Source organism: Bombina bombina, chromosome 2, assembly GCF_027579735.1.
Source record: "Bombina bombina isolate aBomBom1 chromosome 2, aBomBom1.pri, whole genome shotgun sequence".
Classification (NCBI taxonomy): Eukaryota; Metazoa; Chordata; class Amphibia; order Anura; family Bombinatoridae; genus Bombina; species Bombina bombina.
The window spans coordinates 484,549,162-484,572,536 of NC_069500.1; the positions used below are offsets into that span (position 1 = coordinate 484,549,162).

A 23,375-nucleotide genomic window follows, 5' to 3' on the forward strand; every position below is an offset into this window, starting at 1 on the left:
ACCAGGAGCTTCTTAGATTGCGGCCATACATGGCCACCACTAGGAAATGCCCCCCCTATAAATACATAGATTGTTTGACAATTAGTAGACAAAACTTGCTACTTCTTTAGTTATTGCTATTAGGTAACTCGTGGTGCTCTGCCACAGACACATGATCATGTTATACTAAAGTAGAGAGGCTTCTTAGGTTTTTTTAACTACGTTCTGACAACCAACATCAAGTTAAAAACCTACTTTTTTGATGGTTTTAAGTTGTCACAGAGTAGCTTGTGAGCCGCACTCCCAGCAACTCGACGTGTAAACGTTGATAATTGTGTGTATCCAAGTCGAGGCTAAATACACCTATCTGTTTACTAAAGCGGCTAGCTTTTTTAAGCTGGCAACTATCAGAATAATCTGACAGTTTTTACGCCGATTTAGCTGTTGAAGGGACGTTCTTGCCTCTATATTCACCCCATTTAATCTTTGTCTATTTTATACTGTTAACGTATACAGTTAAAGGGACACTAAACCCTCAATTTTTCTTTCATGATTCAGATAGATAATACAATTTTAAACAACTTTCCAATTTAGTTCTATTATCTAATTTGCTTCATTCTTTAGATATTGATAGCTGAAGAAATAGCAATGCACATGAGTGAGCCAATCACACGAGACATATATGTACAGCTACCAATCAGCAGCTACTAAGCCTATCTAGATATGCTTTTCAGCAAAGGCTATCAAGAGAATTAAGCAAAATAGATAATAGAAGTAAAATTAGAAAGTTGTTTAAAATTGGATGTTCTTTCTAAATCACAAAAGAAAAAATTTGGTTTTCATGTCCTTTAAAGTCATGCATTATATATTTTAAGGCACATTCATCCATAATGTACAGCCGTGTTTTTTTTATTTAACGTTCCTCTGCTATATGCAATATTTTAAAAATTATATACCTCTAAATTACTGCTTCTACTTCATATGTAAAACATACATCAGGGTATAAACTACAATTTAAGTTATAGGGGGATATTTATCAAAGGTCTGGCGGACCTTATCCGACAGTGTGGATCAGGTCCGCCAGACCTCGCTGAATGCAGAGAGCAATACGCTCTCCGTATTTAGCATTGCACCAGCAGCTCTTGTTAACTGCTGGTGCAATGCCGCCCCCTGCAGATTCGCGGCCAATCGGCCGCCAGCAGGGAAGTGTCAATCAACCCGATCGTATTAGATCGGGTTGAATTGCAGCGATGTCTGTCTGCCTTCTCAGAGCAGGCAGACAGGTTATGGAGCAGCTGTCTTTAGACCGTTTTTTCATAACTGCTGTTTCTGGCAAGCCTGCAGGGCCATTCGGAGCTTGATATATGGGCCCCCATAGGGGTCGATTTATGAAGCAACGAATGCTGCTTCCGACCCACTCCGCTTCACTTCCGCCTGAAGCGTAAGTTAAGAAGCAGCGGTCCTAAGACCACTGCTCCTTAACTCGTCCGCCACCTCTGAGGTGGCAGACATCAATCAGCCCGATTGAATACGATCGGGTTGATTGACAGCCCCCTCTAGCTGAATCTGCAGGGGGCGGTATTGCACCAGCAGTCTGCAAGAACTGCTGGTGCAATGATAAATGGCGACAATGTATACTGTCAGCATTTATCGATGTGCGGCGGACATGATTCACTATAGCGGATCATGTCTGTCCGCACCATAATAAATTTACCCCATAGATTTTTTTTTAGATTATTTGTGTCCGTATGTTAAATTGCACAGATTTTTTTCTAGGGTTTAAAAGTAACTATTCTGGGACCCTCCTTATATTTAATCTGTCCCATTAACACATCCATAGTATCTTGTTATTTCTTTCTTCCCCTTTTGTAAACCATTCTTGGGGGTTGTGCCCCTTTAAAGGGTAGGGTTGGATCTTTGTTTATTAGGGACCAATGTTTAGTTATAATCTTTTTTATTTTGGATGTAACTAGTGTGTATGTTGTTAGGAAGTTCACCGTTGATTCATTTTCTTTTCCATTTCTATCCCTTACTTTATAAATCAATTACTGTTGTGCAAAGAGCATAATCTGGTTAAGTACTTCATCAATATCGTTCTCCCTTTATTGTATGAATCTTGTGTTCATGTTGTTTAATTGCTAGTATATTTTGTTCTCATTGGTGTTATTACCTATTGCCCTCAAAAGTTGTGACTTGAGTATTCCCTTTTTAAATTGTATGAGATGACAGCTATCAAATTGTAATGTTTCTATTGGTGGGCTTTGTATATAACGTACGGTAGAGTTTGCATTCATCTCCCATTATTTTAATGAAAAACTGAAATAAAGCAAGAATTATATATATATGTGTGTTTATATATATATATATATATATATATATATATATATATGTATGTATTTATTTGTTGTACATAAATACGTACATACTACATACCTACATATATAGCTGGAAATTTCCACTAGTTCCAGTAGAGTAAGAAAGTTGGCTTTTTCCTATCTTTAAAGGGACATAAAAACAATTTTTTTATTTGTTTGCTTCCGATAGAGCATACAATTTTGAACAGAGATGGCTCTCGAGCACTGGTTTTGTTCTCAAGCCTCCCCAACAGGCCAGAATTTAAGGATTACCTTGGATGAGAGCAGGTCAAATAACCATGTTTACTAATCAGCTGGGTATTTCCCCTCTGCTCCAATTCGGATATCCTCAAAATCTGGCCTGTTAGGGAGGACATGTTTGAAATACAGTGCTCTAGAGTAAGTATTGCCCTAGGCAAAGCAAAAATCTGGGGCTTCTCTTGAAGCATGAAACAGAAGTTGTATGAATTTACCTAATACAATTGATTTGCATGCATTTCCTATTTTTAAGGCAAGCATTTACTTTACTAGCCAGTAGTGTGATCTGAAGAGCAGGTCTCACAGTAGTGGGATTTTACTGACCCATTATGTAACCTGGGACAGAACCTCACTCATATTGTAATATGGGACACAAACCTTACTGACTCATAGGGGCCGAATAATCAAGCTCCAGTTATGGAGACCCCTACTCCATAACTGGTCCGTCTGCTCTGAGGCTGCGGACATCAATCCACCCGATCCTATACGATTGGACTGATTGACACCCCCTGCTAGCAGCCGATTGGTCGCAAATCTGCAGGGGGGCGGCATTGCACAAGCATTTTTGGTGAACTGCTTGTGCAATGTTAAATTCCGACAAAGTATGCTGTCGGCATTCAGTGATGTCTGTCGGACATGATACACTACACCATATCATGTCGGACAGACATTGATAAATTGGCCCTATAGTGTGATCTGGGGAACAAGCCTCGCATTAGTGTGATTTTACTGACCCATTATGTAACCTCACTCGTAGTGTAACATGGGGCACAAACCTTACTGACACATAGGGGCATATTTATGATTGTGCAAGCGGACGTGATCCGATATAGCGGATCATGTCCGCTGCACATCGATAAATGCCGGCAGCATACGCTCTCGGCATTTATCATTGCACCAGCAGTTCTTGTGAACTGCTGGTGCAATGCGGTCGCTAGTAGGGGGTGTCAATCAATCCGATCGTATTCGATCGGGTTGATTTCTGGTGATTTCTGTCCGCCGCCTCAGAGCAGGCGGATAGGTTATGGTTACCGCTGCTTCATAACTTCTGTTTCCGGCGACGCTGCAAACACAGGGCATTAAGCTCCGTACGGAGATTGATAAATATGCCCCATAGTATGATCTAGAGAACAATAATTCTATATATTTATTTAGATTCTCAGACTTTATATGAACATGTAAAAAGAAAGGCTTTCTTTATTGGTTTTGTGTTTAAGGGGAATGAAGCTTTTATTAGTTTCATGCCAGCAGTTTGTAGAGCATTACATGCAGTGATTTATACAAAATGCACTTGGCTTAGCATAGAACATGATTTAGTGATGACTGTGTGAAGACAGACATGATAAGAATAGTAGAATATTAGCTATCAATCTACAGTGGGAATCTATTTGCCAACTGTTATCATCTGACGTCTGACCTTTCTCTCCCAAGGTCGGGCACCAGTGACCCTTACTGCATTGTGAAGGTGGATAATGAAGCGGTGGCACGGTAAGTACTGTAAAAACAGTTCTATTCTACTCTGTATACAAAATAAATATATATTGTACAATCGCACAGTAAACCAACTGTACAGAAGAATTATGAAAACAATCGTTTTTAGTGCCTTCCAATTCTCTCTTTGTATGATCAAGGAATATGAACGTACTTTTGCATTGTAAGATAATAAACATCTAACTCAGACCTACATATTGTGTATGTAAAATTAGTGATGTGTACAGTTAATAAGTGATCAGACAAGGACTATGACTCATCTATGTTACATCATTATCTATTTATCAACTATACTCTTGTCTGGAATGTGGGCAGTAAACAATATGCCAGGATTTCAGGATATCTGCAGTAGGTACTCAACCAAAATGTCAATGAGCATCAATAAAGCATCTGATTTTAAAAAAAAAGTATATCCTAAAATCTTGGTCTGTTTGCATTAGTATATACTGTCTGAGGGGTGGTTTGCACAGCCTGACGCTGGAAAAAACGCAAACTTAGTTGCTTAGCAATTAAATCGTTTACTGACCACACTTCTGGTGCAGCCTCAAAACACCCAATGTAAATTGCACATAGTTCTATCTAATCTGTAAACTGCAGCAGATTCACAAGTGCCAGTTAAAGGGATACTAAACCCACATTTTTTCTTTAATGATTCAGATAGAGCATGTAATTTTAAGCAACTTTCTAATTGATCTAATTTACTCCTACTATCAATTTTTCTTTGCTCTCTTGCTACCTTTATTTAAAAAGCAGGAATTTATAGCTTTGGAGCCAGACCATTTTAGGTTTAGCACCCTGGATAGCACTTGCTTATTGGTAGCTACATTTAACAGACCAATAAACAAGCATAACCCAGGTTCTCAACCAAAAATAGGCCGGCTCTTAAGCTTTACATTCCTGCTTTTTAAATAAAGATAGCAAGAGAATGAAGAAAAATTGATAATAGGAGTAAATTCATGGAAGAAAAAATTTGGGTTTAGTGTCCCTTTAACCAAATTAAATATATACCATTTTAATATTCTGCTGTTCTTATATAAATTGTAGGAGATTCAGATGCTACAATATGAAATCAAGTTTATACGTTTAACCCCATGGGGGATATTTATCAAAGGTCTGGCGGACCTGATCCGACAGTGCGGATCAGGTCCTGCCAGAACTCGCTGAATGCGGAGAGCAATACACTCTCCGTATTCAGCATTGCACCAGCAGCTCTTGTGAGCTGCTGGTGCAACGCCGCCCCCTGCAGATTTGCGGCCAATCGGCCACCAGCAGGGAGCCGATCGTACTCGATCGGGTTGATTTTCGGCGATGTGTGTCCGCCTGCTCAGAACAGGCAGACAGGGTTATGGAGCAGCGGTCTTTAGACCGAGGCTTCATAACTGGTGTTTCTGGTGATCCTGCAGGCTCGCCAGAAACACGGGACCTCAAGCTCCATCCAGAGCTTTATAAATGGGCCCCATTGTCTGATCCTTACAGCTGCAGACATTCATGCCAAGCCCACATCTTAGAGAGATAGAGGATGCATTTTTAATCAACTTTCTAATTTACTCCTATGTATCAATTAAAAATTTGGGTTTAATATTTCTTTAAGGTAGATTGTTACAATGTGGGACATATTCCTTACAGAATTATAGAGTGGAATAAAAGTACAAAAACATTGACTGTCACAAGAAAAATGGGACAATTGGCAAGAATAGTTAGGCTGAAAGAGACAAAATACAAAGTATTATTACAAAGAGCAAATGGGAATTAATTCAGATAAAAGGGACATGCAATACAAACTTTTTCTTTCATGATTCAGACAGAACATACAATTTTAAACATATTTCCAATGTACTTATATTTTTATTTTCTTCATTAAAGGAACAACAATGCATTCATCATTTCTCTCTGAACAGATTGGTGAGCCACTGACAAGAGCCATATATCTGTAGCCACCAATCAGCAGCTAGCACCAAGCTCCTGAGCTTACCTAGGAATGCGTTTCAACATAGGATACCAAGACAACAAAGCAAATTAGATTATAGAAGTAAATTGGAAATTTGTTAAAAATTGTATCTGAATCACGAAAAAAATGTGAAAAAAATGTGGGTTTTATGTCCCTTTAATGTTTGCTATTTAGATTGGTTATATATTATTTAACCTATCTGTATGGTGGATTAAAAATGGAAATAAAAAGATTAATGGGATGTGCTGTACTTTCTCTGCTCCCATGTTTGATAAACACAATTCTCCTCTTTCAAATGAGTGGTCGTTTCCATCCATCTGTTTATATTTTGGGGAACTTGTTACTCTATAGAAATAACTATTTGCTCAACTGCCCTCATATGATATCATACAACTCATCATTTAAATGAGGAAAGACGTGCCATTCAAATTTGTTTTTGCCCTAGTAGCAGTAATTTGATTCTTACCTGAGAGCAACTACTAAACTCATTTTGTTTGGTTTTGCTTTCTGGGCTTATAGATTCACGTTTCTCTGTGGCAATAAACATTTGTGGGTATCGTAATGAATAGGAGAAATGGATGAGTTTAAAAAAAAACAGGTGGCATTTTCTAGAAGTTTTGCTTATGATCATTTAGTGATCATAATAGTTTATGTTTGATGACAGTTTTAGTGGATATTAGTTAAATATGTTGCCAAAATGATTAAGGTCACTGCTATATAAAATCTGAGGTTTGTGTTGTTTTCAAATATATTTAACATTCTTCTAATTATTGTTGTAATCATTTGTTTTTATTGTACTGCTAAATTCTGTAGTGTTCGGTACAAAGGTAGGGGTGACAAATATTTGTGGTAAGATACAAATAAATAACAGACTAAACTAAACTAGTACAGGAGCAGGAGGGCCATAATCAGAAGAGCTTACAGTTTACAGGTTGAGGGTGCAGAGACAGAGGAGAGATGGTAAGCCTCTCTGAATAGGTGGGTTTTCAAAGAGTGCCTGAAACTATACAAGGTTTTAGACAGTGTGATGAAACGGGTTAGAGAGATCCAGAGGACTGGAGCAGGGTGTGAAAAGTCTTAGAAGTGAATGAGAGAAATTGAAATAATAGGAGTGGAGAGATGTTGGTCAGTGGTTGACCGAAGAGGGCAGTTTGGGAAGTATTTGGAGATGAGTGAGGCTATTGAGTGTTTTATAGGTTTAGGTTCATATTTTGTATTGTATTCTAAAGTGAATGGGGAGCCATTGTAGGGACTGTCAGAACAGGGCAGCTGATGTAGATCAGTGGATGAGTCTAGCTGAAGCGTTCATGATCGATTGGAGGGAGAGAGGCAGCATTTGGGATGGCCATTTAGTGGTAGGTTACAGTAGTCAATACTTGACAAAATGAGAGAAAGAGTTAGTATTTTTGTAGTTTCTTAAGTAAGAAAAGGGCAAATTCTGGAAATGTTGCGTAAGTTTGCATGGCAGGATTTTGTAAGCACTTGTATTTTTGGAGTGAATATGAGGTCAGAGTCAAGTGTGAAAGCAAGACAGCGGATCTGGGATGAGGTTTTGAGAATAGTCTCCAACTAGGAAAAATGTCAGGTGTGGGATGTCTAGGAGAGAGGGGGGGGGAGCAGTTCAGTCTTTGACAGATTGATTTGGAGGTAGTGTGAAGACATCCAAGAGAAAATTGCAGAGAGACAGTGGGTAATCTGATTGAGTAAAGAGAGAAAGATATCAGGAAAAGAAAGATAGATTAGGGTATTATTAGCATATACATGGTACTGGAATCCAAAGGAGGCTATCAGTTTTCCAAGGAGGTTGTATAAATAGAGATAAGCAAGAGACCCAAGACAGAGCCTTGTGGTACTTCTACTGAAAGAGGCAAAGGATCAGAGGTTATGCTTTTAAGGGAAATTGTAAACTAGCTGTTTGAAAGATAGGAAGCAAACCAGGAGGTGGCTGTGTTTCAGATGCCAAAATAATGTAAAAAAAAAAATTTGGTCAATTCTGTCAAAAACGGCAGATAGATCTAGAAGAATTAGTAAGGAGTTTACTTTACTTTAGCTGATAGCAGATAATTTGTTACTTTAGTAAGAGCAGTTTCTGTTGAGTATTTAGGGCATAAACCAATTTGGAGGGGAATAGTTAGTTGGGAGTAAAATTATTATAGACTAATCATTTCAATAATTTCGAGGTAAAGGAAAGTAAGGAGACTGGCCAATAGTTAGAAGGGAGATGGAGGTCAAGTGGTTAAAGACGCAGAGAGAGAGGAAAGAAGTCATGAAGGAATGGGATCGAGTAGACAAGTTGTAAGATGAGCAGAAGAAAAGAGAAAAGTAACAGAGTTTTGTTAAAATAAGATGTGGGTAGAAGGACTGGCTCTGAGTGGTGTAGTGGGTAGAAGGACTGGCTCTGAGTGGTGTGGTGGGTAGAAGGACTGGCTCTGAGTGGTGTGGTGGTGTCAGGTTTTTGCCTTTCTTACTGCCCCTTTAACTAATCTTCAGGATCTCCATAAATACCGGCCTCCCAGTTACCTCCTTGCTTGGTATTGTTCATTTTGCTACTAACTGAGCTGCACTCCGATTAGCTCTCCAGCTTCAGAGTATCACGCCTGTTACAATTCTCTGTGCCTGTCAGAACTTTTCACAGCTCATCCGGATCTGCCGCCTCTGTGACGTCACACGCCAAGCAGAGCGCCTTACAGCTTTCCACTCTAAGCTAAACTGCTTCATCGGAGCTGACCTGCACACTGTTTTTCCTAAATCCTTTTACATCAGATTACCAGGTACTACAATACGCATTACTTGTATACTTATGTAATTTTTGGCCATTACTTATTTTTCTATTTTGCGCATAAATCATGCTTTATATTGTTTACTATTTTTACTCTGACATTTAGTTCACAGTCAGGTTGCTGTATCACTATCACCCTGCTAATGCTTGTGAAGCCTTACCTACCTGTGAGCTATTATTCTTAAATCAAATGCAAGTTGTGTCTGTTGTGCTTTTACACATTACTCCGGGGTAATGCCTATGTAACTGCTCTTTGTACACAATTTGCTACAACTACATAATATTTTGCTAACTCAGTGGCTGTGGTCCAATCCAATCTTTGTTTTGTTGCAGGCATATTTGTGAGCCTGACAGAAATACCAAGCCATAAAAAATAAAATGGACCCAACTGAAATGGCCTCACACATACAAACACTTACTACTAAAGTTGATCTCCTTACTGAAGGACTTAACACACTTAAGTTAGAAAATGACAACTTAAAAACGTACATTAAAGATGTTGTGGAGAGGAAACCCCCCCCACAAGAACCGCATATCAGCTACCCAGAACCCTTCTCTGGGGACAGAAAGGTCTTTAGAGAATTTAAAAACTCATGCTACCTATTGTTTACCCTTAAGCCTTTCACTTACCCCAACGATAGGGTAAAAGTTATGACCACAATTTCCTATCTCAGAGCTGAGCCCAGAGCATGGGCAAATACTTTCCTTGAACAGAATGATGATATCTTTAATTCTCTAGACTCCTTTTTCTCTGCTTTAGCACAAATTTATGAGGACCCCTTCAAACAACAAACTGCTGAAAATGCTATGAGGTCCCTAAAGCAGAGGAAAAGAGAGGTAGAGGAATACATAGCAGAATTTAAGAGGTGGGCCCCTGATACCCAGTGGAACAACTTGTCCCTTCGTAACCAATTTAGGCTAGGACTCTCTGAGGCCATTAAGGATGAGCTGTCACGCACTCAAATACCACCAACCCTAGAACAGCTCATAGACCTCAGCATTTGCATTGATAGGAGACTTAGGGAAAGACATCACGAAAGATCCTACCATGATTTACACCCTAGGCACAAACCTACACCAACTACTGTCAATACATATTCTAAATCCCTACCGGAACCAATGGATATAGCCTTCCTGCGGGGACCCCTAAGTACTCAGGAGAAGCTAAGACGTAGGTCTCTGAACTTATGCATGTACTGTGCCGCAGATGATCATGGGGTAAAAGACTGTCCAAATCTTCCCCGTCAGAAAATGGGTAAGCAAAACACACCCTCTTGTTCTATTAAAACTGTACTAAAATCTAGCCATTACTGCAATATGCCTCTTGTATTACAGTGGGACCAAACACGAGTGAACGTTCAAGGGATTATTGACTCAGGAGCCGCCCTATCATACTTGGATGTGAATTTCTGTAACATAAATAAAATACCCCTTCTCAAGAAATTGTGTCCTGTTCCTTTAAGGGGTATAGATGGTGAACTTTTGTCCTCAGGACCTGTCTTATATGAAACCATTCCTATTCTCATGTCAACCCCCTGTAACCATAGGGAATTTGTTAAGTTTGATGTTATCACATCCCCTGATTTCCCTCTAATTTTAGGCTTAGAGTGGCTCAGGCAACACGACCCTTGTATCTCATGGTCCTCACTTACAATTCAATTTAACTCTACTTACTGTAAATCCACCTGTTTCCCACACTTACTTCTACAGCCATCTACAGATTCTCACATATCTATTGTTCCCCCAGAATATCAGGAATTCTCTCATGTATTCAGTAAAACTGAATCTGAGAATCTCCCTCCACACAGACCGTATGACTGCCCTATAGATTTACTTCCTGGAGCAGTCATACCCTGCGGACATATTTTTCCACTGTCTAAACCCGAGCTACAACACCTAAGAACATATCTTGATGATAACTTAAAAAAGGGTTTCATCAGACCCTCAACCTCGCCATCCGCTGCTGGAATCTTCTTTGTGAAAAACAAAGATGGTTCGCTCAGACCGATAGTCGACTACAGACAACTGAACAAAGTGACTGTAAAGAATCGCTACCCCTTACCCCTCATATCCGAATTAATAGAGCATCTACAGGGATCCAAAATTTTTACCAAGCTGGATCTCCGTGGAGCTTATAATTTGATCAGAATGCGGGCAGGAGATGAATGGCTGACGGCATTCCGTACACGGTATGGGCTGTTTGAATATGTCGTCATGCCATTCGGTCTCTGCAATGCTCCTGCCACTTTCCAGCATCTGATCAACGACATTTTCAAGGATATTTTGGATTCCTTTGTAGTTATATATCTGGACGATATTCTCATTTTTTCCAAAACCCTAGCTGAACATAAGAATCATGTCCGCCAAGTTCTCACACGCCTACAAAGTAATTCATTATTTGTGAAAGCAGAAAAATGTATCTTCCATACCAACAGCATTCCCTTCCTAGGATACATTATATCTGACAAAGGCATATGCATGGATAATAATAAAATCCAAGCAGTTCTGAACTGGCCAATTCCAACCACTAGGAAAGAGGTCCAAAGCTTCCTTGGATTCGCAAACTTTTATAGGAAGTTTATTAAGAACTATTCCATGCTCGCAAAACCTCTTACTAATTTAACCAAACAGAACATCAAATTTGCATGGACACCCCACGCTCAAAATGCTTTCGACCATCTTAAAACAAGTTTCACTACAGCCCCAATACTCAGGTATCCTAACACAGAATTACCTTTTGTATTGGAAGTCGATGCTTCTGATTTCGCTCTCGGTGCAGTCTTGTCACAAAGAGATGCATTCCAACAACCTCTACATCCTGTCGCCTATTACTCCAGGACTCTAACAGACGCAGAGAGACAATACCCGATTGGAGAAAAAGAGCTTCTTGCAATCAAAGCAGCATTTGAACAATGGAGACACTTACTTGAAGGCTCCACTACACCCACCATAGTATATACTGATCACCGTAATTTACAATACCTCAAGACCACCAGAACCCTTTCAGCACGTCAAGTACGTTGGAATCTGTTTTTCTCTAGGTTCAACTACCTCATCACTTACCGGCCTGCCAATAAGAACGGAAAGGCAGATGCTCTATCACGTTTGCCAGGTATTGAACATCACTCCCCTACCCCTCAATTGGTTATCCCCAAGGAAAACATTCTTCTCTTCTCAGCTGACACTACTACATACCTACGGACTGAACAAACTAAAGACACAACATTACCTACCAACTTATTACTCAAGAATTTAGCTGGTCTCTACTGCTACCAGGGCAAGATATACATCCCACCATCACTTCGTAACCAGCTACTGAAATCTGCTCATGATTCACCCTTGGGGGGACACTGTGGCATAACTAAAACCAAGGAACTAATTATCAGATCCTATTGGTGGCCAACTATAACATCTGATGTGACCAGGTACATTAACTCCTGTTATGTTTGTACTACTACAAAGAGGATTAAAAGACCACCTTACGGCTTGTTACTATCTATTCCTACTCCTGATAAGCCATGGCAGCACATTGCTCTCGACTACATAGTGGATTTACCAAACTCTAGTAATTACACAACAATTCTAGTTGTAGTGGACTTATTCAGCAAAATGCTTCACCTGATTCCATATCACAAGTTACCTACTGCTGCTGAAACCATACAACTACTAATGACTAACGTATTTAAATTACATGGCTTGCCCTCTAACATCCTCACAGATCGTGGATCGCAATTTACCAGTGCCCTATGGTCTGCCTTCTGCGAACAATTCTGCATCGAGAAAAGATTATCTTCCTCATACCATCCACAGACTAATGGGCAAACTGAACGCTGCAATCAGTGGGTGGAACAGTTTCTACGCTCTTATTGTCATACTGCACAAAACACCTGGTCCCAATACCTTCATTATGCCGAATTTGTTTTCAACAACACTGTACATTCCACTACCAAACAGACTCCTTTCTATATTAATTATGGGTTCCACCCCAAATTTCAATTTCTCCCCGAAAAAATTCCTGATCACCCACATATTTCAGATCTCACTTCCTCCATTGTCACCAACTTTGCCACCATCAAACGAACCATTGATACTGCTAAAGTTGTGCAAAAGAGGTATTATGATCGAAAACATATTCCTCCTCCTGCTTATTCTGTTGGTGACCTTGTGTGGCTTTCCACCAAAAATCTACGTTTATGTACACCCTCAAGGAAACTCTCACCTCTGTTCATAGGTCCGTTTCCCATCCAGCGCATCATCAACTGTAATGCTGTCCGTCTCACACTACCCTCCATGCTCAAGATACACCCTACATTTCATGTATCTTTGCTTAAACCTTATAAACATCTACGTGATCATCCAACTGGACAATCCCTACCTCCGGTCTCTATTGACCCGAACATGGAGTATGAAGTAGAGAACATCCTGGATTCTAGAAGACGAAGAGGCATTCTACAGTACCTGATTAAATGGAAGGGATATTCCTCAGAACATAACTCCTGGGAACCATCATCCAACATATCAGCTCCTAGACTCATCTCCAGATTCCATCAACGCAACCCTGACCGTCCTACTTCTTGAGCACCGGAGTTGCTCTTAGGGGGGGGGGAGTCCTGTCAGGTTTTTGCCTTTCTTACTGCCCCTTTAACTAATCTTCAGGATCTCCATAAATACCGGCCTCCCAGTTACCTCCTTGCTTGGTATTGTTCATTTTGCTACTAACTGAGCTGCACTCTGATTAGCTCTCCAGCTTCAGAGTATCACGCCTGTTACAATTCTCTGTGCCTGTCAGAACTTTTCACAGCTCATCCGGATCTGCCGCCTCTGTGACGTCACACGCCAAGCAGAGCGCCTTACAGCTTTCCACTCTAAGCTAAACTGCTTCATCGGAGCTGACCTGCACACTGTTTTTCCTAAATCCTTTTACATCAGATTACCAGGTACTACAATACGCATTACTTGTATACTTATGTAATTTTTGGCCATTACTTATTTTTCTATTTTGCGCATAAATCATGCTTTATATTGTTTACTATTTTTACTCTGACATTTAGTTCACAGTCAGGTTGCTGTATCACTATCACCCTGCTAATGCTTGTGAAGCCTTACCTACCTGTGAGCTATTATTCTTAAATCAAATGCAAGTTGTGTCTGTTGTGCTTTTACACATTACTCCGGGGTAATGCCTATGTAACTGCTCTTTGTACACAATTTGCTACAACTACATAATATTTTGCTAACTCAGTGGCTGTGGTCCAATCCAATCTTTGTTTTGTTGCAGGCATATTTGTGAGCCTGACAGGTGGGTAGAAGGACTGGCTTTGAGGGGTGTAAAAGAGAAATGTGTTTTCTAGTTGTGTCAATTTTATTTTTGAAGTGGTCAGCAATAATATAAGCAGTGAGTTTGGTAGTGGGTGGAGGTGCAATCGGAGGGAGTTAAAGGTTGAAAACAGCCTTCTGTGTTTGGATGAATACGTTAACATAAGGTAGGAGAAATAGAGTTGTTTGGCTAGGTTGAAGGTGTAGTTGTATGATCTGAGGATGAAATATAATTCAGGAAATCAGCACGGGTACATGATTTTCTCCACTGACGTCTGAACATCTTGAAACATAGTGTGCTATGTTTATTGTTGAGTGCATGATGCACGGTGAACAGTGGAGGATGCAGCTTTGTCAAGTGCTGATTTTAGTGCAGAATTATATTGTAGAGATCAAAGTAATTTAGGTTCCTGTATATATGTGTGTACATATGTATTTATACGTGTATTTATGTATTAAAAGACATTTATACACATATAAACACATAAATACATTTGTATATATATATATAGACCTATATATATATATATATATATATATATATATATATATATATGTGCATTGGAGCCCTTTGCATTTAGGTAGATGAAAAAAGCCCATAGCAGAATATGTTATATGTATTTGGAAATCGATATTCCTATATATATCTGTATATATCTATACCTATATATAATCATGTGTGTGTATGTATATATATATATATATATATATATATATAAAGGTATAGATATATATTGTACCAAAATACCATCAGATATATGTAGAAATATGTATATTATTCTATGTGAAGAACATTGGAATGTGAAATATTCATATTTTCATGTTGTTTTTTTTCCGCTCCATTAACTTCTATGGGGGAATACTTGAACGCTCACGTGATATTCTAACTTCGGCTTTTTGCGCTTGTTGGGTTAGCACACAAACAAAAACAGTTTACTTTCAACTCATAATATGAGCGCAACCTGATGCGCGCAAAAAACTTACCTCTAAGGCAGTAAATTCTTGAGTGGGAGAGTTTAATAGCGCTCCACTTGTAATCTGGCCCATAGTGGGCTAATCAAGACTGCATCCTGAGCAGCAGTGGCCTGACAAATAAATAAACAAGGACTTTTTTCTTGCTGTTTATTCTCACTGTGTCTCTCTATATTCCAGCATGTAGGAGTGTCTAGGTTCAGAAATTCATTTAATTGGGTTGTGTCATTGATATGGTTATATATTTGATTTATACTCATTTTCTGATGCGTTACTTTCTCATTTTAGTAGTTAATTGTTATTGGGAAATATAGGTGTCGAATACTACATTTTGGTATTTTGGACATTTTTAAGTGCATTCTGGTTTTGTCATTTGCCATTTTAGGTTAGTTTTACAAACTAAAGATATTTTCTGAAAGTGTATTAGGTGAAAATATGTCTGTAGGCATTTATACAATCAAACTGGTTCAGACAAATTAAACAATAAAATGATCAAAAGAAAAAAAAGTTTTCATAAAATGGGGGATGGTAGTTAAAAATCGTATCTACTGTTCCTTGAGAAATCTGTTAAAGGGACATAATACTCATATGCTAAATCTATGTACAACTCCAAGATAAGTTTGTGAATTACCGTAACAAAATAAGGTACAGTGTTATTTACCAGCATACACACATAGGCATGATGTTAAGGCTTCTATCATAAAAGATGTTCATATAAGCAAGGTTTACTGTCGTAGTAAGACAGTTCAATGTAATATGCTAATAGTTTCTTCAGTGAAGCAGGTGTATATATCGTTTTAGTAATCACCCGTTAAGCATTGACTTGAGCGTATATTTAAACAGATTTTCTCCATACGATAAAGCCATAGGCCAAAGTCCATGACTTTCCAGAATTAATAGGAGTGAACAAACTTACCATTCCGCTTGTAAAACTTCCAAAGGCTTATATTCCTCTTTATTACGAAAGGCTTAACTCCAATGGTTCGTCTTTAAGGAAGGCACGGCTGCGCGCGTTTCACCCCCCACATGACTGCAACGTCATGGCGCTTCCTCAGGGCAAACGATTGTTGGGTGGAGGACATAGCCAGTTATTTAAAGGCTTTAAGGCAAAGTGATTTTATCCTCCGTTGAACAGGCAACCAATTAGAAAGTCACCATAATACATACCCCTGGCTTGGAAAAGGTGAAAATATATTGACAAAGTACGATCCATTATAATACAAAGTGCAACTCAAACAAACTTAAAATACATTCAGCTATCTATACAATCTCATCTTGAAGTATATATTAAGGCCAATATAGCCTTACTAAGACTATTTAATGTTTAATATTACTTTCGTGAAAAGATGGTTCATGTGTCATAAAAAATGGAAAAAGAAATATCATATTAAATTTACATTTACATTTATATACATAGTGAACTGTGTTGACATATACCACAGAGAATTGTACTGATTTTATTGGTTGGTTAGAGGAAAGCTGCAAATTCAAACTTCTCATTCAAACCCTTTGTGGTTACCGTATTTAGCTTGTACATCCAAGCTGTCTCTTTTTTGAGGAGGAACAGGATATTATCAATATCTCCTCCTCTTCCATAAAGTGAACAGGCTTCAATTCCTATTACTTTAAGATCATTTGGAGAACAGTTGTGATGCAATGAAAAATGTAGAGCCACCCCACTTTTTATATCCCCTTCCTGAGCATTTTTTATGTCATCCCTATGTTCAGTTACTCTATCCTTTAGCATACGTCTAGTTTTTCCTACGTAGAAAACCGGGCAGCTACAGGATAGTAGATAAATGACATTTTCAGTTTTACAATTAATAAACTGCTTAATGGGATATGACAGGAAACGTGTCGAAAAAGTTTTCGTTCGCACAATATATTTACAATGTCCACATTGAAAACAGCCCTTAACCTTTCTATGTTCCCCTAACCAATCTTGTACACTAGGGTTTTTGACAAAAAAGCTTTTGACCAATTTGTCTTTAAGATTTGGTGCCCTCCTAGCAACTAGAGAGGGTTTATCTCCCACAATTTTCTCAATTCCTTCATCAGCCTGTAAAAATTGCCATTTCTGGGTAAGGATTGTACGAATCCTCGCCCAATGGCAATTATATTCGGTGACAAAACGTACCTTCTGATCTTTTGGTTTAACATTATGTTTATAGAGCAAGTCATCTCTATTCTCTTTCCTAGCCCTATTCATGGCATACTTTAAATACCTTTTTGAGTAACTTCTACTTTCGAACCTATCATACGTGTCCATGGCATGTGAATCAAATTTTCTCATACTTGAACAGATTCTCCTTAAACAGAGAAACTGTCCAACAGGAATTCCTTGCATCAGAGATTTTGGGTGATGACTGGAGGCCTCCAAAATATTATTGATGGCTGTGTCCTTTCGGTAGATTTCAGTAGCTTTGTAGCAACTTGTTTAAGTTTTTGCCTTCTCTACCTTTTAAGTGTAATTCATATCAGTTTAAGGAAGTTTACTATGAAATCTCATGAGAGTTAAGTCAAATCTCATGAGATCACAGTAAAAGAGTTCATGACCTCAGCTCTGCTGATGCTGATTGGCTGCTGTTTATTTCTTCATTTTTTTTATTTATTTTTTTACCTGCAGCTAAGCAGCATCTGAAGTATAACTTTTTACACAGAACTTACTCTGCTGAGCTGAGGAAATTGTGAGGTAAAATATCTTCCTTTTTTACATAGAGATGCTCAGGAGATATTTTCCTGTCAGCTTTCAACAGTTATACTGCATCAGTTTAAATTGATTTAGCATATGAGTATTATGTCCCTTTAAGCTTTCATGATTCAGATAGCGCATCTCATTTTAAGAGACTTTTAAATTTACTTTGATAAGGATATTGCCTTTGTTTTCTTGGTATTCTTTTGTTGAAAAGTGTACTTGGTTAGCTAGCTGGTGATTCTCAGCTAAGCCCCAGTATTGTATTGCTGCGCTGGAGCTAACTTTAACCCTTTTGTATGAGTTAAATACATAGATGTATGCAAGCAGCAATGCAATAGTAAAATGCTTTAACACATTAGAGCAATTTCTTTTTGCACTTTTAAGTTCCTTTTAACTAGTTTAAGCCAAGTACTGATTGTTATTAGAAAAACATGTTACTCATATCTCTAATGATTACAATTAGCTTTTTTTGTAAGGAATAAAGGTTATTTTAATGCTCAACAGATATTCAGTCACCTGTGCTCTAGTACTGATAGTATAAAAATCTGTCCGGTTAGGGGTACTGAGGACTGGAATTTAGAAACACTGATATATTACCAGAAATGACTTAAAGGGACAGTCTACACCAGAATTGTTATTGTTTTAAAAGATAGATAATCCCTTGTTTATCCATTCCCTAGTTTTGCATAACCAACACAGTTATATTTATATATTTTTTACCTCTGTGATTATCTTGTATCTAAGCCTCTGCAAACTGCCCCTTATTTCAGTTCTTTTGACAGACTTGCAGTTTAGCCAATCAGTGATGGCTCCCAGGTAACTTCACGTGCACAAGCACAGTGTTATCTATATAAAAAACATGAACTAACACCCTCTAGTGGTGAAAAACCTGTTAAAATGCATTCTTAAGAGGCGGCCTTCATGGTCTAAGAAATTAGCATATGAACCTCCTAGGTTAAGCTTTCAACTAAGAATACCAAGAGAACAAAGAAAAATTGGTGATAAAAGTAAATTGGAAAATTGTTTAAAATTACATGCCCTATCTGAATCATGAAGGTTTTTTTGGACTAGACTGTCCCTTTAAACTACTAAACAGATTGTAGCAGGATGGGTTAGTACATAATAATTCAGTATTTTTCTGACTGTGACATACTGTGATGTACCAAGTGAAGCAGTGTAGACATTGTTAATGTTGTAAATTACTATTGTAGCTGATTTTTAATGGAATATCTACATAGGAATACAGAGGCCCAATGTAAGCAACCATCTGTCCTGTGTTACAGTGGCAGGTTGTGTTTGCTAATCCAAGTTTATAATTTAAAAAGGCTATTTGTTCAAAATCTGTTTGCAATTATGTAAGCACAGCTGAAAACTGTTGTGCTCATGAAAGAAGCAATAAAACTGACCTTCATTAGACTAGTTGAGTGTCTGGAGCATCAGAAATTGTGGGTTCAATGATAGGCTCAAGATGGCCAGAAACAAAGAACTTTCTTCCGAAACTCGTTAGTCTATTCTTTTTCTTTTCTGAGATATTAAGGCTATTCCATGTGAGAAAGTGCCAAGAACTGAAGATCTTGTACAACACTGTGTACTCTACCCTTCACAGAACAGCACAAACTGTCTCTAACCAAAATAAAAAGAGGAGTGGGAGGCTCCGGTGCACAACTGAGCAAGAGGAAAAATACATTAGATGTCGCACAGGTCCTCAACTGGCAGCTTCATTAAATAGTACCCACAGTCTCAACATCAACAGTAAAGAGGCGACTCATAGATGCAGGGACAGCAAAAGTAAATAATATGTTTACCACCTCTATGGTAGTTAGTCTTATCTTTAGTGAAGAATGGTTATGTGCAGATTCGTTGAGAGGGGTTCTCAGACTTGGTTGAGCCCCATTTCCCTCAGAGTGCAGTGTTTGTCCAGAGGAAAGTTTAAGATGTGCATGTATGTGCTCGTTTTAGCACTTTTTTGTTATTTTTAAATTGCCATTTGTTTGGGAGCCTCCAGCTATAGCTGGGATCCCAGGAGGGGGTATTGTATACTCATTCCCTAAGAGCTCATTTGTTTATTGGGGTTATTATTTCTGTGTTTTTCACTATGGAATCTTCTGAATCTGTCCCTAATACTCATTTGGAAGCTGACGTTTCTGAACACCTTTCTACTAATATTAAGTGTGTTTATTGTAAACAGGCTGAGGTATGCCTTCCTTCTTATTTATGTGATAAATGTCTTAATGTTTTAGTACATTCAGACTAATCTAATGCTGCACTTACTTCCAAAGGTATTATTGTTCCTTCTGTTTGTTCATTACAGGAAGGTCCAGCTCAAATCGCTCCTGGCATTACAGAGTTTATTAAGACTACAGTGTCTAAAATGTTGGCAGTCCTTTTGCCTTCAAGTAAGCGTAAAAGGTCAGTACAATATATGCCTTCTACTAGTAGCTATATTTCCGTGTTTCATGAGGCTAATGAAGTTTCTAAAGTCTACTGCTTCTCCCAAGTACGCATGAAGGTATGCCCCCTTAATCCAGATTCTCTGGTAGGGGTAGGTTGAGTCTCTTTCAGGAGGCATGGTTTTGGAATGTTTCAGATTCTTGCTAAGGCACTGTGGCTGAGCTCTGTAGCAACCCAAGGGTTACAGGTTCGATCCCCTGCAAGGTCCACTCAGCCTTTCATCCTTCCGAGGTTTACAAGTACCCAATACAATACATTCTTGGGCTCTGAATATAATTTCCAAAGGTTAATAGATAGGTTTCAGGGTAAGACCTCCCAGAGGAAGGTTTCTTTTGTCAAATATTCAGAAGAATCCTTTAAAAGCTCAGACTCTTCTTCAATCAGTCCTGGATCTGGAATCCAAGGGTGTGATAGTTCCTGTTCCTCTGCGGGAACAGGGAAAATGATTTTCCAAAGCCAGTTACTAGGAAAATTTATAATAAAATTTGTAAAAAAAAAAATTCTTGGCGTTTTGTTCATGATTTTTGCAAGAGGATTTGGATAAAGGTTTATCCACCAATCTTTTGATTGGTCAGATTTCTGCTCATTCTGTTTTGTTTCACAAGAAAATTGCTGATCTTCCTGATATTCATGGTTATTGAACCAATTTCTCCACCTTAAACTTGAATCTGGCGCTGATGGTTTTGCAGGCTCCTCCATTTGAACCTATGCAGAAGGTGGACATTAAGGCCTAGATTTGGAGTTTTGCGGCCAAAGGGGTGCATTAGCTACGCATGCTTTTTTCTGGCCGCACCTTTTTTTTTTTTTTTAAAAGAATAATTTTTTATTGAGGTAAAATAACATACAAGAAGGTACATTTTCATAAAAAATATCATGGCAACACGCCCATATGAAATACATCAAAGCAAACTTAAGAACCAATATAACAGACATGTCTTTAGGATTACGAAGTTAATTTGAGATCCATCCATGGAGGATGTTACAAAGCCATGAATAATACCTCTTTTTTTTTTTTTTTTCATAATTTCATTCTCAACAGACAGGGACAGTGATTACATCAGATTTTTCTACTGAGAGCCTATAATCCACTAATGGCGCTTAGTACCTTAGGGCTTATCCCTGTCAATGTTCACGTCGGAAACCATGTCTTTAGGTATAGTAACATAAACCTAATGGGGATTAACTAAGGGTAAACTTAAATCTCGCCTGGGATAGGTCACCTCCCCAAGCTATAGCTGGTGTGAGGTGTGGTGGTGCAGAGCTATATGATATAAAAACCCAGGCAAGTTAAACCATGTTTAATAATTGAAAAGAATAGGCTTAACAGGGCGACAGGGCGTTGGAGGGCGGGAAGGGAAATAGCCATATAGAAAGCCCAACCCGACCGGACGCCCCGCCGCCCTGGGATGGCAGAGAGCTCTCTACTCCGCCAGGGATATGCGGAGGGTCAAAGATCCCCTAACCGCAAAAACAAATATCTTAGGTCCCCTAGATTGGGGAGGAGTAAAGTGAATGAATATGAGGTACAATGGGATGGGAGATGCAGGATAAAGGTAGCCGGGGTGGGGTGGTGTTGGCAAAGAAGGGTGGTGTGAGACAAGATGGGATGGAAGGAGGTGTGAGACGGGGGTTGTGAGATTAGAGACGGGAGTTGAAGGACGGGAAACAGAGGGCAAGGAATGGAGGATGGGGGGGGGCGAGACAGGGGGGGTGAAAGGTAAGGGAAAGTGTAATGAACTAATAGGTATGAAGTGGGTGGCGTAGAATGGGACCTGAGGGGTGAAAGATGAAGGATGAGAGTTAGATGATGGAGGATGGAAGGTGGAAAATAAGGTATGGGATAAGGGGGGTAAGGGATGTGGAATGGAAGATGTAATATGGAGGATGGGCGATGGAGTATGGGAGATGGTGGTGGAAAGATGAAAGATGAGAGATGAGAGAGGGGGCGGAGCCAGCAACAGACCCACAGCCCCCCCCCCTTAACTTGTAACTATAAAAGCATATGTAATGCAGACAACATCAACAAAGTTATAAACGTGTATATAGACAAAAATAACAGTGACTTAACTTAGCCTTGATAGGCCTACAACATCAGTAGTTTTAAATCCACTTTGACATTGATCATCAATACTTAGGCAACATAGGAACACTCAGTGGCACTAGTGGCATTTGGAATTTGTACTTTTACTCGTGTACTCCACATATTTGGCACCTACTAGCATGTCTCCAAGCAGAAATATCCTTGCCAAACCTGTGCAGACACTAACGGGCAAAAAGTTAGTCTCAGGACTATGGGCTGCCCGGGTTCCATTCTTGGGCATTCACTCTCAACTCTGGGCTCCTTCTGTGTGGACGTGCAGGTAGGTTCTGATCCAAAGGAGGTCTCCCTGGGGAGGCTGACGGTGACCCAGCCTGCCGCGGCAATTGCCATGTCCTAATAAGCTCCTGCCCCTGTTGGGGGGTCAGGATAATATGCTGGGTTCCGTCTTTGGTAGCTATTAGTTTGGTTGGGAAGCCCCATCTGTATCGAACTTGATTATGTCTTAAGACCCTGGTGACCTCTGCAAAACTTCTCCTTTGAGCCAATGTGTAGGAGGACAGATCAGGAAACACCAACAGATATACCAAATTATGTGGTAATTTTTCTGGTTACAGGCTTTCAGGCCTGAACAAGAGTATTAATAACAGAATCTGAGAACCCTCGCTTTGATAAGATCAAGAAATTCCAGGGCTGGTAAGGTAAAAGAGCTTTGAACTTTTTTAATGTAGAATAGGGTAGGGCATTTTTTTTATTTTGGGGGGCTTTGTTATTTTATTAGGGGGCTTAGAGTAGGTGTAATTAGTTTAAAATTGTTGTAATATTTTTCAAATGTTTGTAAATATTTTTTTATTTTTTGTAACTTAGTTCTTTTTTATTTTTTGTACTTTAGTTAGTTTATTTAATTGTATTTATTTGTAGGTATTGTATTTAATTAATTTATTGATAGTGTAGTGTTAGGTTTAATTGTAGATAATTGTAGGTATTTTATTTAATTTATTTATTGATAGTGTAGTGTTAGGTTTAATTGTAACTTAGGTTAGGATTTATTTTACAGGTAATTTTGTAATTATTTTAACTAGGTAACTATTAAA

At 38.8% G+C, this 23,375-nt stretch overlaps 1 protein-coding gene across 3 annotated transcripts in view; it reads left to right on the forward strand.

Moving 5' to 3' along the window:
* The window catches only part of RASAL1 (RAS protein activator like 1), a 310,566-nt gene that overhangs the window by 93,653 nt on the left and 193,538 nt on the right, over nt 1-23,375 (forward strand). For all 3 annotated transcript variants that reach the window (XM_053702172.1, XM_053702170.1, XM_053702169.1), the window contains exon 2: nt 4,023-4,079. In XM_053702172.1, the coding sequence (XP_053558147.1) occupies nt 4,023-4,079 (57 nt within the window). The remainder of the gene's footprint in view (nt 1-4,022; nt 4,080-23,375) is intronic.